Source organism: Peromyscus californicus, unplaced genomic scaffold (assembly GCF_007827085.1).
Source record: "Peromyscus californicus insignis strain IS unplaced genomic scaffold, ASM782708v3 Scaffold_9__1_contigs__length_137607984, whole genome shotgun sequence".
Lineage (NCBI taxonomy): Eukaryota > Metazoa > Chordata > Mammalia > Rodentia > Cricetidae > Peromyscus > Peromyscus californicus.
The window spans coordinates 64,371,239-64,386,521 of record NW_026294617.1 but is presented as its reverse complement, the minus strand read 5'-3'; the positions used below and the strand labels follow the sequence as shown (position 1 = coordinate 64,386,521).

The 15,283-nt window shown below is 38.9% G+C and overlaps 1 protein-coding gene across 6 annotated transcripts in view; it reads right to left on the bottom strand.

The window, feature by feature from the left end:
- Positions 1 to 15,283, bottom strand: part of Fbxw7 (F-box and WD repeat domain containing 7) — a 178,461-nt gene that overhangs the window by 84,834 nt on the left and 78,344 nt on the right. For all 6 annotated transcript variants that reach the window (XM_052732307.1, XM_052732311.1, XM_052732306.1 and 3 more), the window contains one exon: positions 1,473 to 2,057. In XM_052732307.1, coding sequence (XP_052588267.1) covers positions 1,473 to 2,057 — 585 coding nt within the window. Of the gene's footprint in view, positions 1 to 1,472; positions 2,058 to 15,283 lie in introns of those variants that run through there.

Below are 15,283 nucleotides of genomic sequence, written 5' to 3'. Positions count from 1 at the left end.
ACTCTCCAGCTCAGGAGCTGGGCTGTCCTTCTCCCAGGGGTTTGTCACTACATAATCCAGACATTTTGGTTACTCGTCTTTTGTGCTTTGGGCCTCCTGGCTGCTTTGTCTGGTTTCCCTCTCCTCTCTCCCTTGCCCTCACCCTCTCCCCACGTGGCCCAGGTCAGTCTGGTCATGTCCACTTAGTTTCCCAGATGTCCCTGCTTCTACTTATACTCTCCCTTTTATCTACAATAAACTTTCTCTACCACCATTCCTAGGAGCAGTCACATCCTTTCCTTCCTTTCTTTTTTTTTTTTAATTTATTTATTTATTTATTTATTATGTATACAGTGTTCTGCCTGCATTATGCCTTGCAGACCAGAAGAGGGCGCCAGATCTCATTACAGATGGTTGTGAGCCACCATGAGATTGCTGGAAATTGAATTCTGGACATTTGGAAGAGTAGCCAGTGCTCTTAACCTCTGAGTCATCTCTCCAGCCCCTCTCCTTTCTTTCTTATTTATTTATTTTTTTCATTCAACTGTACATTTCCATAAAAACAAAACTTAATGAAAATGGAGTGTATCTTTCTAGTAAAGAACAGAGACTCCCTACACCTAAGAGTTAATCCAAATGGGCCTGTCCATCACCAGGATAGAAAACACCTCAAAAGAAATAAAATAACATGGGAGTAGGCTATGGAAATTAGACAGACACTTTCTCTGACCGAGTAGTTGTTGTTGCTGTTTTATACAAACTAAAACAAAACTGATTCAGCAAATTGAATTTTAAGCCAAACATATCAGACACTTTGTTCCAAGTCAAACTATATTGAAACAGATGCTGTTAAAATTGTAACTATTTATGGTAAAATCCAATGATTCATTGTTGAATTAAAAATCAGCAAATAAAGAGTAAAAGGATGTGTACTATAGATGGTGTTTGTTTTTATGTCTGTAAACAAGTGAGCTATTATTACTCAAAAACAATCTCCACAACAGTTTAAGCCCTAAGGATGTTCTACATGGACATTCCTGAGTCCCAGTTAACATATGAATAATGAAACAGAACTATTTTCAATGATTTCCAGTAACTTACACATTAGAGTAACTCTGATGAAAATACACCTGTGAATACATTAGCTATTTTGCAAATAAAAAGATTCTCCATTATTTGATTTATACACATTATGTTTCACGACAGCCCTGCACACTCACACAAACCACTTCAGCAGCAAATCTGAAGCTGGTAATTTTTTGTGGTAAGCAAGACCAATTTTTTTCCCCTCATTTTGCAATCAGGTTGCACTCTTACCAGCACTCCAACTTATAACACTGTCTGATGCCTTTAATAAACTAAAACTTACTTAATAAAGTTGTTATACATGTGAAGATAGCTAGCTAGCAATATTACAAAGACTCTAAGAATGATTTCATGACACCGAAACAGCACTACAGTGTGTGAGATGAAAGGCTACTGAAGATACTCACTTTTGTTGTCTTTGTATAGAATGGGGAAGAGAGCTGGTGAATGGGCAGCTCCACGATACTACTACAGTTTGTGACATTGCTATTGTGCGTCTGTTCATCTTCTCTGCTACTGTCATCAGACTGATCAAAATCATCACTCTCCTGGTCCATCTCCTCCTCCTCCTCCTCCTCCTCCTCCTCCTCCTCCTCCTCCTGTTCCCCAGCATGTTCTTCATCTTCCTCTTGCTCCTCTTGGTTGCCCGAAGAGTCCTCATCTACTGAAAGGAAGCGGTTATTGTTCTCTTCCACTTGCCCCTGCTGGGAATCATTCTGGTCTCCAGGTCTAGGGTCTGCCCCCACAAGTTCACCATTCCGTGCAGTGTGCTCCGCCTCTGGATGTCTCTGTTGCTGCTGCTGTTCCTCCTCTACCACGCGATTCATCTGTTCCTCATCTACCTGGCTTGAGGAAGCATTCCCTCTCAGAGAGCCTCCAGTTCGTCGTCTTTTGCTGCCCACAGAGAGCAGTTCCTGATTCATTTCCAAAAGCCAGCTTGCTACTTCTTGGACCTTGGCTAGACTATCAGAAGATGCAAAGGTTTTCACATTCTGCAGGAGGAAATGGGGGATAAATAAGATTTGTACAATCTATGTTGTCGTCCACTTTTGAGTCACATGTCTATCATCTAAGTACAATTAAAGACTGTGGAAAGCATTCACATACATTTTAGTAAAGTTTTAAATTAATAAGTTGTAACACTTTTAAAAACTCATACTAAAGACCTTTATCAATCTTTTTCATATACCTCTAAAAGCTTAGTAGTTTTGATCAGTATGATATAACTTAGCCAATAAAACAATTTTAAATCTGAAACCATTAATTCAGAAACCATAGCCTGTATAAACCATTCACTAAATATTAAACATATCCACACAAACAAAACAAAACAAAACAAAACCACCCATCAAGTGCCCAGCTGGGTTTATGAAATGTTGAAGTAAATCCCCTTCAAAAAGCTGTATTAACCTGGCAATTCCCCAAGCTTCTCTGATCACAAACTCTTGCCTTCAGATAAGAAGCACAATCACTGTGATTTCTATCTTCCACAATGAATATAAATCAGCTGAACAACAAATTTAAAAATTGTAATTAAAAGTACAAAAGCAGAAAGTTCTGAGGTCCATTTTTAGAAGCTTAATTTGACCCAGTAACTCCACTTCTGGCAATCTATCCTAAGGAAGTAATCCTGAAACAGGAAAGGAAAAATGACATGGAAGATGCTCACGGACGCCGAGAGGAAGGCAGGGGAGAGGGAGAGAGAATGAGAGGCAAATAGTCCTCAAGCTAGAATTTATGTCCAAGACATGAGCCATTTGAAAAGTATGTTGAGGACTGGGTGTTTGTATGTATGTTTGTATATATTATGCTGCGAGAAAACGTACATGAAAAGTACATACTGCAGTATAATTTCCAGATTGCATAAGGACTACATGGTGTTATTTCAAAACACTTGCATCTTAAGCAATAGCATTACAGATGCTTTAAACCTATTTCTCAAATTTTACACATTAAGTATGCTTTCTTTTGCTACTTAGCACAGGCTCTAATATTTTATATTACATTTTTGGTGTGATCATTATGCAGCACATTCTTTGCTGATAGTTGATCAAGTTCAAGTTTACCTAAAATAATTTCACATTATATACATTAAAAAAACCTAGAACCTGAACTTTGAAATTTTCATATAGAAAAGGTTAAAATTAAGCTTCTAAAAATGCATTTTTGTTTTACAAACTAATTCTCAACATTTTAGAGAAAGCTTTGTATGTATCAGAACACTCATAAAATATAAACATCAATGAACAGTATTTTATTGTGTTTAAATTGAAAATTTCAAGTTTAACATTTTAAAATGTTCTCCTATGTCATACCAGCAGAAGTATATAATGTCTATATATATCAAATACAGTACTTATGTTTTTATCAGTATCTAATGAGGTTTAACTGGAGTTCAGAAAAATGAAATCTGATAGTTAATATGTTTTTATACTGCACAATTATCAAATGCTGCACTATTTCCTTGACAACTGGGCATGATGAGAATGTAAATTATACTGGCAAAACCTTACAACTTTCAAACCAGAAATGTTCCTAACTATACATTAGACAACTGAGGCTCAGTCCAGATGTGAACTTGTAAAACCACACCTCCTTAGTCTACAAAAAGCACATGGTAAAACCCTGACAGGAGTATGCTCGAACACGGATGTTGCCTTCTCTAACACCAGAATCAATGCAGTGTTCACAGATTATTAACTTTAAAACAAGCATCCACTTCAGACTTTAGGGAAGTATTTACAACTGTTTCTTTACCTAATCCCAAGTACTACCAAGAATAAATTATAAAACAACAAAATCTATTACATGTTTCTGCATGCATCAAGCAATGTCATTTAACATTTTTTGAATAGAACCCACAGTAAAGTAAGATTTCACATTACAAGGCTAAAAGGAAATATTAAACATGCCTGAAACAACAGTTTCAGGCAGAGTAGGGATAATAAAACACTCCTAAAGTCCCTGTAGGTCACCACTGTTAATTAAATATAGTTAATTCTCTTTGTGGTCATCATGTTTGGTTTAGTCGCTTTAGTCAGTGAATTAGTATATCCTAAGCCACTGCTCCTGGGGTAAATGGTTCCCATCAGCCTCTGGATCACAACACTATTTATCTACCAGAACTCCACTTCTGATTAAAAACACCTTATTTAATGCACATAATGGACTCAACATTGAACTCATGCCCAACTATTATAAAACCTATCTGAATGAGACTTATCTAACATGCATTATTTTCTCTATAAGGTAGCTTCACAATCTTTCTCAAACATTAGAGGGTGATTTGGTTGTATGACTGGGGTCATTTTAAACAACACAATCAACAAAAGTCACAAAAATAAGAAATATATTTCAGTACAGACCATGAAAAGGACACTTATTTATGGTGTGGAGCTGAAACAAGAAGGTAAAGCATTGTCATGTTGACACATGCATGTCAACTGAGTTCATTTGTTTGGGGCGGGGGAGGTCATGTACATGTCCACAAATGGCTATCAAAGGGCTACAGGTAGGCTGATAATATGGCTCAGTGGGTAAAATGCTTGCTTTACAAGCATGAGGATCTGAGATCGAATCTCCAGCACTAATGTAAAACCCTAGCATATCAGAGCAAGCCTATAACCACAATGCTGAGCAGGGGAGCAACAAGCAGATTCCAGGCATTTGTTAGCCTGCCAGTCCAGAGGAAATCATAAGCTCTAGGTTTACTGAGAAGATTAGAAGTTGGAGAGCAATACAGGAAGACACTCAGCATCCAGTTCTGGCCTCTGCATGGCATGGAGCCCTGCACACAAATGCACACTCTCATTAGCCCACTAAAACCAGTAACAAGCCCCTACACCACACCCTCCTCCCCTTGTCTTGCCTTTCCCTACCGTACTAAATACATAGCAGCACTAGAATAACCCTTGCTGTACAGGATGTACCTATGCATCCAAATTGGTGCTCAAAGTATTTGCTAACTCCACAGTCAATCTCAGATTCCTAGTCCTGCTTAACAAAGCGGACAGGTCATGCACCTGAACTTCATTTAGTAGCATCACTAGTCATGTCTACCACGTGTCTCAATCACTCTTTTCTAACCGTTGACTCACTGCAAAAACCTGAAATGTCAGTATCTTGGGGGCAAATTACAAACATTTACATGTTTAACTTTTCCCCACAAATGAAAGCAAATATTAATAGAAGTTGGGAGCTGGGAAGACAGTCCAGTTGGTATACTCCTTGTCATGGAAGTATGAGACCTCAGTTTCCTTAGAACACATGTAAAAAAACTTGGATGTGATGGTGCACACTTGCAATCCCACAGTGGGGAGGACAAGACAAATGAGTTCCTGGGGCTTGCAGGGCAACTAATCTAACCAACTTACCAAGTTCATGGACGGAGCGGGACAGAGACAAGGAAACTGCTTGGGTTTGCTCACTACCAGCTTAACTCCAAATTGGGTAAGAGAGCCCATCTCAGGGAAATACGGTGGAAAATAGTAGGACAAGACATTCAAAGGTCTCCCTTGGCCTCTGTGCAAACACAGGAATGTGAACCTGCACACACATGGGCACATACACCATACAAGCACGCATACACATACACAAAAGACAAAAAAGAAATATTGCAAAATTCCACTGACCCATTTTTTTTTAAATTTCAAACTATTTACAATGATATGAAACAGTACAGAAGTTTTCTAAGTGTAGTAGAGATGGACTGATATGGTGCTTAAAAGAATTTTCTGGGCTAGAAAGATAACTCTGTGAGGATAAAAGCACTTGTTGCTCTTCCAGAGGACCAGAGTTTGGTTCCCAACACCCACAGTGGGCAGTTCACAACGGCCTGTAACTCCACCTCCAGGGGATCCAACATCCTCTTCTGGCCTCTTCAGATACTGTACTCATGAGCACTATTCCACATACAGATACACACATACACTTAAAATATACACTTTAAAAAAGCCGGGCGGTGGTGGCGCACACCTTTAATCCCAGCACTCGGGAGGCAGAGGCAGGTGGATCTTTGTGAGTTCGAGGCCAGCCTGGTCTACAGAGCGAGATCCAGGAAAAGGCGCAAAGCTACACAGAGAAACCCTGTCTCGAAAAACCCAAAAAAAAAAAGAATTTTTTTTTTTAATTTTTGTCTGGAGTGAGTCTGTATTTTGACTGATGTGCTAGGTATGTAAGTGTACATGTTGTTCAGGACTTATCTGTGCTTTCAATGTTATGTTAAAGCACCTCAATTTAAATATATATACATACAAATACACACACACACACACACACACACACACACACACACACACATATATGTATGCTAACTCCACAGTCAATCTCAGATCTCTAGTCCTGCTTAACAAAGTGGACAGGTCATGTACCTGAACTTAATTTAGTAGCATCACTAGTCATGTCTACCACGTGTCTCAATCACTCTTTTCCAACGGTCGATTCACTGCAAGAACCTGAAATGTCAAATCTTGGTGGCAAATTACGAACACTTACATGTTTAACTTTTAACTGTGTGCTTGTACGTAAAACTGAAGACAATACAAACTTCTCTATTTGCTTTTCTCTTACTATGAGTCTGCTGCTAAGTGCTGAGGAAGGTGTTGGCCTTGGATTCCATACCCTCATGAATGAGGACTTCCCTACAATAACATCAGATAAAATCTCATCAGGGAACAGGATTAAAACCCAGATTTTCCCAATTCAACAGACAAAATGACAGACTTCTACAAATGCACACTGCTGGAATGGAAGAGTTAGCCCTGCGTTCACTGTCAGTGTCCCCAGCAGGTACATTTTGGTAGAGAATATGAGAGAGTCATAAAAGCAACAGCCCTAGGTGAAGCACTTGAAGCCTCTCTCTAAAGAGCCAGTGACTACAGGACTAGTGAGACCCAGACTGCTCAGCTTCAAAAACAGCTCAGCATCTTTACAGAAAGCCTTGCTCAGCACCATCACCACAAGAAGACTGGGAAGTAACCATTATGGATTCAAAGCCTTTTAGATGTTCTCTCCACTCTGCCACACAATCATTTTGTAGGAACGTTTTGAACTTCAAAATAAATCTATCACTGCAGTATGGAAAACAGTATTTGCAGAGAACCAGAAATGAATGTTTCCTTAACGAGGTTCCCAACTTAGCTATCATTTTAATATGGTAACTATTGGTTTTAAAACAGAAAGGGAAAAATCTTTTCCTATAATTTGCTTTTTAAAACCAAGAATCATGTTCTCTATGACTACTGCCTGCCCCTCTTACATCACTTCCTGAGTCCTCATTTGTTAAGTCTGTAGTTACAACTCTACTAAATCCATGTTGCCCCCCTTACTTATCTACTCATTTTTAAGAACTTCTGTCTGGATTGCTCTCCTTGCTCTCCCTGGCATATTCATCAAGGCAGATAGTCTTAGATGAATATGCCAAACAATTTCTATTCACAGACAGAGTTTCAGAAACAATCACTTTTCCCTCCTCCAAACTCTTGGCAAGAAGGGTTCACGGACACAATAAGGACGACACTGTCTAACTGCCCTTCACAAGAGTGTTTTCATAGAGTATGTACTTGAAAAAGAGAGATGTAAATGTTATGAGCCAGCACTGGGGACAGAATACTGACCAAAGGCATAAAGCCCTGCACCTAAAATAAACAGTGTAGTAGCTACTGACAATAACTTAAAATTAGGAAGAAAAGAGTTTTTCTTATTAGTTTGACTTGCAGCATTATAAATAAGAAAGATTTGGAAAGGCAATACAACTATGGGTAGAAACCAGGTTATCTGCATTTCCTTCTGGTCTGGTCCCTCTTACCTATCAACACTGTGGTGGCCAAACCACCATCACCATAAAAATTCTCCCAACCAAAGCCACTTAGAACATTAGCTATAATTCTAACGCATATTAAATTTAAATTATTTTCTAAATGTTTTTTCTAACAGAGACTGTGAGCTCTACGTGGTAAGAAATACTGTGATTCTCTTATAGAGATCTCTATCTGTGCAGAAATAAAGAAACAGCATCTTAATCATTAAAATAGATCCTAATTGTAATAATCTCTATTTTTTCACACAAGACATTTTTCAGATTTTTTAGGTTACAAAGCAGTACTTCTATATCAACCTAACAAGGCAGAAATTGTAAGTGCTCTCCAACTTGGAGGTACCCTCAGTTTCAGTACAATGTGTTGTACAGTCACCCTAAAAGTAAGCAGTAGCATCACTTAGCATCGTGGGTTGGTCACAGCTTGAATTCCTCATCACAGTGGAGGCTGCCAAAGGATTTTACCACTAACCTCAGACACTCACGAAACTAAGAAGACAATAAGGGTGGTCACAGCCCTCCAAACCCACTAGTTTTCACATTTGTTCAAAGGATTGGTATACAGATCTTCAAACTTCTAGGTCCATTTCCTTCATTTCAAATTATTCTTCTTGCTTAGACAAGATCCAAGCACTAATTCAAAATAAGAAAAGGGAAGAAATAAAAAAGAAAACACTATCGAATTCCTACACTATCAATTAAGGAGCTATGATACAGAAAACACTTTCCTATTTCCTACTCTACCAACTAAGATACTCAGGATACAGAAAATAAAATGTTAGCAGGCAAGAAGCTAAGACTCAATGGTCTTGGTAATTGGCAACATCGCCTCACCATATTGTGCACACCCCAAAACTCATGCATGCATTCCTACTGCCCTCAGTGATGGTTTGAATGAGATGTCCCCCATAGTCTTTGGCATCTGAATGCTTGTTTGCCAGTTGGTGGCACTATCTGGGGAGGCTTGGGAACTGTGGCCTTGCTGGAAGAAGTATGTCACTAGGGCTGGACCTTTGGTTTGCTCTGCTTCCTGCTTGTGGTTTGAGATGTGAGCTCTTAGCTGTTTCTGTTGCCACAATTCCCTACCATAATGGACTAGCCCTCTGGAACCCTAAATCCAAATAAACACTTTCTTCTGAAACTTGCCTTGGTCATGATGTTTTATCAAAGCAATCAGAAAAGTAACTAATACACCCTTGCTTAGTTGTTACAAAGTACTTTTAAAGCTGCATATGAATTTAAGTAAGCACTGTATTTACATTTAATTAAAAGTACTTTGACATCTGAAATTATTTCTAAAGCAAAATAATGAAAATCAAAGTCTAGATTCTAACACAAAGAGGGTATCCAGCTTCCTCATCTTCTGTCTTCTTCTAATTCCCCAAACAACTGAAAAATAACAACTGTCTCCTACTGAATCTTACATTATGCCAGGTGCTTGTTGGATGCTGTATATATAAAGTATAATGTTACTGTCAGAGTAAACCTTTGACATACATGCTGCATCACAGGTGAAAAAAATAAGGTTCAAAATTCCTAAGCACTGACCATCTACTGCCAACTTATTTGCCCTTCTGAGTTCCACTCCCAAGGCTATAAAAGTTACACAATATTGTGGTCAAAGATAAGCCATTCCAGTTCCAGCACAATTGTTTTACGTTGAGGGCAAAAATAAGAAATGGTAACAAAGAATATTAAAAAAAAAATAGACCATTGCTGGATGATATCAAAACCAATGGATGGGGAAATACAAAGCTATATAACGTTCAGGCTATAAAGCTTGGTGGATAAGAGAGAGGCCTGGATTCGTAGTGAGTAGCTACACAGACAAGCTGGACCAGCACCTACCTATAAAGCTTGGTGGATAAGAGAGAGGCCTGGATTCGTAGTGAGTAGCTACACAGACAAGCTGGACCAGCACCTACCTATAAAATTGGGCAAATCACTCAATGCCTTTAAATCCCAGCTGTCTCATCTGCACAAGAGGATTCTGAATGACTGTACCTGTGTCTCACAGAAGCATTAAAGATTAAATAAGAGCCTGTGCATATACAATGTTGACAGATATTTTCACACACACTGAGTACTTACTATGCTGTATGTTCAACATCCCTTACTCCAAAATCTCAAGAAATCCAACTGCTCCCAAATCAGAAACTTTCTGTGTGCCAACATGAGAGTGAATAATTTTGGGTTCTGGGAAATTTTGGATTTCAGTTTTTTAAATTAGGATGATCAATCAATAATGGCTACAGAAATAAAGCAAAATCTCAGAATATGCAACATCTGAAATACTTTTCTTCTAAAGAATTTTGGCAAGCAAGATACTGAAATCATAATGAGGCAGTTCATTTTAAAAGCTTTCTTAAAAGTGATAACTGGAAGTTATGTAATAGCTAATAATATTAAAAGTTAAAGTGGAACATAGTGACACCACGTGTCTGTGATCCTGGCACTTCAGAGGAGGCAAAAGAAAGACTACTTACTTGTAGGCCAGGCTGAACTACACTGTGAGACTTTGTCTCAAAAAGAAGGGTGTGTGTGTGCTGAAATTTCAAGTATCAGGAACAAAAACAAAAAAACCCTGAGGACGAGGACCTAACATATGTAAAGGGCACACTGAAAAGCTTCTTCATTCTGAGCTCACATTTCACAGGGATGTCCATCTGAGGCCTTTGACCACAAAAAGGAAGGCTGGCAGAAACTTCTACATCTGACCACACTTGAGAACACCAAGAACCCCACTGCCTCTTCATTCCCTCTCAGTGCACACTGACAATAATTCACAGTGGTGTCGGAACTCTAATAGGCAAGTGTGTTTTATTTACTAAGTTTAATATTGAATAGAACAGACAAAACACACATACACCCACAAGAGTTTTAAGTGGCCTCGTCCTCAGTAATTTCTAAGAGTATAAAGGATTCTCAGTCTTTAGTCTGAAACTGCTGTTCGGGTAGTCAGAAGTGGAAATGGCACATAAAGACCACTACACTTCTCAAGTGGAACTCTGGAGGGTCTCATGTGTCTTCTGTGTTTACCAGCTTTAGAACTGACCCTAGAACTGGCCCTAGAGATTTAAGTGCTTGGTCCAAGATGACAACAGCTACCAACTGCAGAGCAAAATGGGAAGCTGGGTCATTAGATCATCAAGTTCTCTTAACTAAGTCTTGAGTACAGTATGTGAATAATATACTTTGAAGAGCATCGTAAATACTAAGTTAATACAGGTCAAATACTTTTATAGCACTATCCACACAGCAGGTGATCTTACTATCCACACAGTCAGTTCTTACAATCCAAGCAATACACTGCATTTCTTCAATCAATTTAAACATACAAAGATCTTTCTTTACTCCAGTTAAAATCTCCTCCCTTGAAAGCTCTACTTGCTATGGCCTCTCTGGCTGATATAAAATCAAAGTCTAACCATGATATTATCTAACTTACTTTCTCAACACAACCATCTGACTTCATTAAAGTATTTCTCACATGTAACTTTAAACTTCATCATTCTGTTTGCCTTTTATTGATCAAGAAATTTCTCCTATGAAGGTATAGAGCTCAAAATCAGCGAGCCTTCCAGTGTGGTCTCAGCACATATTAGATCTGAGTTTGTTTAGCTCCAGATACTACTGGTCGATTAGTGAAAACAGCTTCTCAAATTTTACAGACCCTCTGTTACTGTGGACAAAGATCTACCAGTAGGTAATCTGGGAGACAAAAGGAAGGGACACTGTAAGTAAGCAAGTATTTGGAGTCCTGTGTTGTGCCCTATTTCCACTATTTCCTTTGCTTTTTTCTACACAGACCTCGTAGCTAGGGGTGTTTCGGAATTCTGGGAATAAATACGTCGATCATATACAAAACCGCCTTTGAGTTGTAGGTGGTGGGATCTTGCTGCCTTGTAGGCACAGATCAGGGAAAAATCAAAACCTTCCTCTACCTCTCTCCGGACTTCCAAGGTAACTAACAAAGTTGAAGTTTAAGCTAATTTCCAAAATAGTTAGCTGTCCTCTTAACACAAGGGGTAATAGCTGACATTTTTGCATGATACAACAATGTTACAATGCTGTGAAATTTTCTGACAAAAGAAACTATGGCTTATAGTGTGTATACTGACACTTTTTAATTAAACATCAAATGCTGCAAAGCTAGACCAGCAGGTACACTATAATAAGCAGTGCTTTCCAAAGATACTACAGTCTATGCAGGTACTATCATCCTTTGGCTCAGGTAACCCAGCATAAAGACTCCCCCTTTGGCACCTCTGATGTGGTAGGCAACAGTCACATGAGGGGTCTGCCAGCTGTCAAAACTACTAGTAGGAGCAAATATGGACAGAATCATTACATGTCCACTTTCCTACCGCCACACCAGGTCTCCATTTTGTCTTGTTTTTCTCAGCACTAAAGTTACCATCATCAGGAGTACACTACTTCTACTCCCAATGCAGTGAAATACCTAATTCTTTTTAGGTAAATTATTTTTGCTCTCCGGTTGTATTTTAAATATTTTCTTTAGGCTGATTGTTCTGCAGTTACTATATGCTGGGTCTGAGTGTGAAATTCTTTTTATTTAACCTGACTGATATCCTCTGAGCTTTGCATATATAATAACAAGCATACCTTTACAGATCAAAAAAAAAGCCATTGTCTTTTTATATTAAACAGACTCTTCCCCATTCTTCTGTTTCTTTTTGGAGTGCAAAGGAGACGAATACCTGGTTCTTAATCTTTTTTTTTTTTTTTCAATTCACCTGTCTGTTGAAGCATCACTGTCCCTTTGGAATTTTCTCTTGGACCTTTGTCTATAGGAATTCTTTGTGCCTCTGGTAGAATTTATAGTGCTTCAGAGAACAGTCAAATTTGCTTCAGCTAGCTGCCCAGGAACATCACCACCTAGTCACCACTTTAAAGCCACTGTCTGTGAAAAGGTGACAGTTAATGCAAAAGATAAGATCTGTCAATCTGATAGGAACTTCCCCACAGCTTCATCTGGCCAGTGTCATTTAAGTTCATTCCCGGATGTCACACCATGGGCAGAAGTCATGTGAGAGCAGTGGATGAAGGAGTCTGGGTAAGGCTTCATGGTTTAATCTTAGCTCTATGGCTACGGGATCTCAGAGCTGACAAATGGTCATGGGATCCTGTCACCAGGACACTAGATCACAAACAAGCTGGCACTGGGTGCATACACTGAGAAAAGATTAAAAACAAAACCTCAAGTTGTTTTATAAAGCTACGGCTCAAAGGGGAGAAGGAAGGGGACATAACTAGTGGACACGGGAAAAGATTTAAAAACCGACCTCCTCGCCTGAGAGACCTGTGGGCCAGCCCTCTTGGTCAGCCCTCCCCTGTCAACTTAGAGTGCACGTCTACTGTAATAAACTTGGCTTGCTAAGATCTTCTATAAACCCATTTCAAATTTTCTCAGCTAGCACACAAGAAAGAGCCAAGGAACCCTGGTAACAATGGCACGTATGATCTTAAAGTAGAGCAGAATGAGATATGGAAACTGATAGAGCATACTACTGTAAAATGTGTGATGTCTGTCTTAATGATTCTACTGGAAACTATTTCACACAATATTAACATTCATCTTAAGTCAGTTAATTTATTTTAACACACCTCCTTATACCACTACTCAACCAGTGGGGAAGGGGACCTGCTCTAGGAGCCTACAGGAAACCGAACTGTAAGGTGTCAAAGAATCGTTTCTACTTGTGCTTATATATAAACAGAAGATTCTTCTCTCTTATTAAGAAATAAGATAAGTGGGCTGAAGAGACAGTTCAACCAGTAAAGTGTTTGCCACATAGCTTGAAGACCTGCGATCAATCCCCAGAACCCATGTAAAAAAAGTCAGACATGACTAATGCTTCTAATCAAAGCAAAGGAGACAGGAAGACCCCTGGGGTTCACTGGCCAACCAATCTAGCCTAATTCATGAGCCCCAGACCAGTGAGAAACACTGTCTCAAAAAACAAAGTGGGCAGTGCCTGAGGAACGACATCAGAGGTTGACCTGACCTCTGTATGCATGTGCAAACAGACACAGACACACATACAGACAGACACACACACACACACACACACACACACACACACACACACACACACACACGCATGCACGAGTACATGTATAAACTACTAGGCCATAATCACGAGATCCCTTGAAAAAAAATCAAAGATTCCACTAGCAATTGGAAAGTGTGACAGTTTATACTGTCAAATTAATAGGACCTCGAATCACCCAGGAAAGCAGCCTTTGGCCATGCCTGTACCTAGTTCCTTGATTAGGTTAACTGAGCTGGAAGGTCCACCCTCAAGTTGGGAGGTACACTGACTTTCTAGGCTGGGTCCTAAACAGAATGAAAAAGAGAAGAGTTGCTGGGCAGCAAGAATTCAACACTGTTCCCACATTAAGAATGCACCTGAGCACTAGGACTTCCCTTTCATGACAGACCATAACCAAGTGTGAGCCAGAGTCAGCCCGCTCTCCCTTAAGTTGCTTTGGTTAAGGGTGTTTTATCACAGCAACAGGAAAAGTAACTAATACAAAAGGAATCCTTTCATAGTTTAGTTTAAGAACTACAAAGTTCAGCCAATAACCTTTTCTAAAATTTTAAATTTTAATTACTTTAAAGCACGGCCATACAATGCTCTTTTTGGCATGTACCCTCTGCTTCCTTTTCCTACCATGGTAACCAAAGTTTAATTTAAAAATCACAATTACTGTACTAGGCAACCGGAACACATACATGAGAAACACACAAACAAACAACAAACAAAAAACCCAACTGTTTATAAAGCAGATCTATGACCAAAAATCTGCCATTTCTTTAAGATAGCTTGAAATCTACTTGGGACTTTAGTACTCTGTACTATCAATTACTTGGTATTAGATTATGATTTATATATATCAAGTCCAAGAAGGAAGAAATCTTATGTGACTCAGAGTGTACAGTTCTACACTTGAAATTCAATAAATATTAATGGGAGAAACAAATGAATAAACAAAAATATTCAGCTTAGTCATATATCACACATGTGATTGATTTAGATACTCAACAACTAATAACATGGAATTTGCTCCTTGGCAAGGCCCTACAACTTGAATACATGCCTGACATATTTTACAGAGCATACTTTTTTCACATTTTAATTCTTTATACATTTCTTCACAAGTACTAATGACATGCCAGCATTTAAACATCATTTATTTGTGAAACTAAACACACAAACACACACACACACACACACACACACACACACACACACACACACACACTATAGGTTTCTTAATCTCACTGGAATATAACAGCCATGAAAAGAACTACAGCATAGAACTTAATCTCACTGGAATATAACAACTAGGAAAAGAAACACAGCATAGAACTTTTCA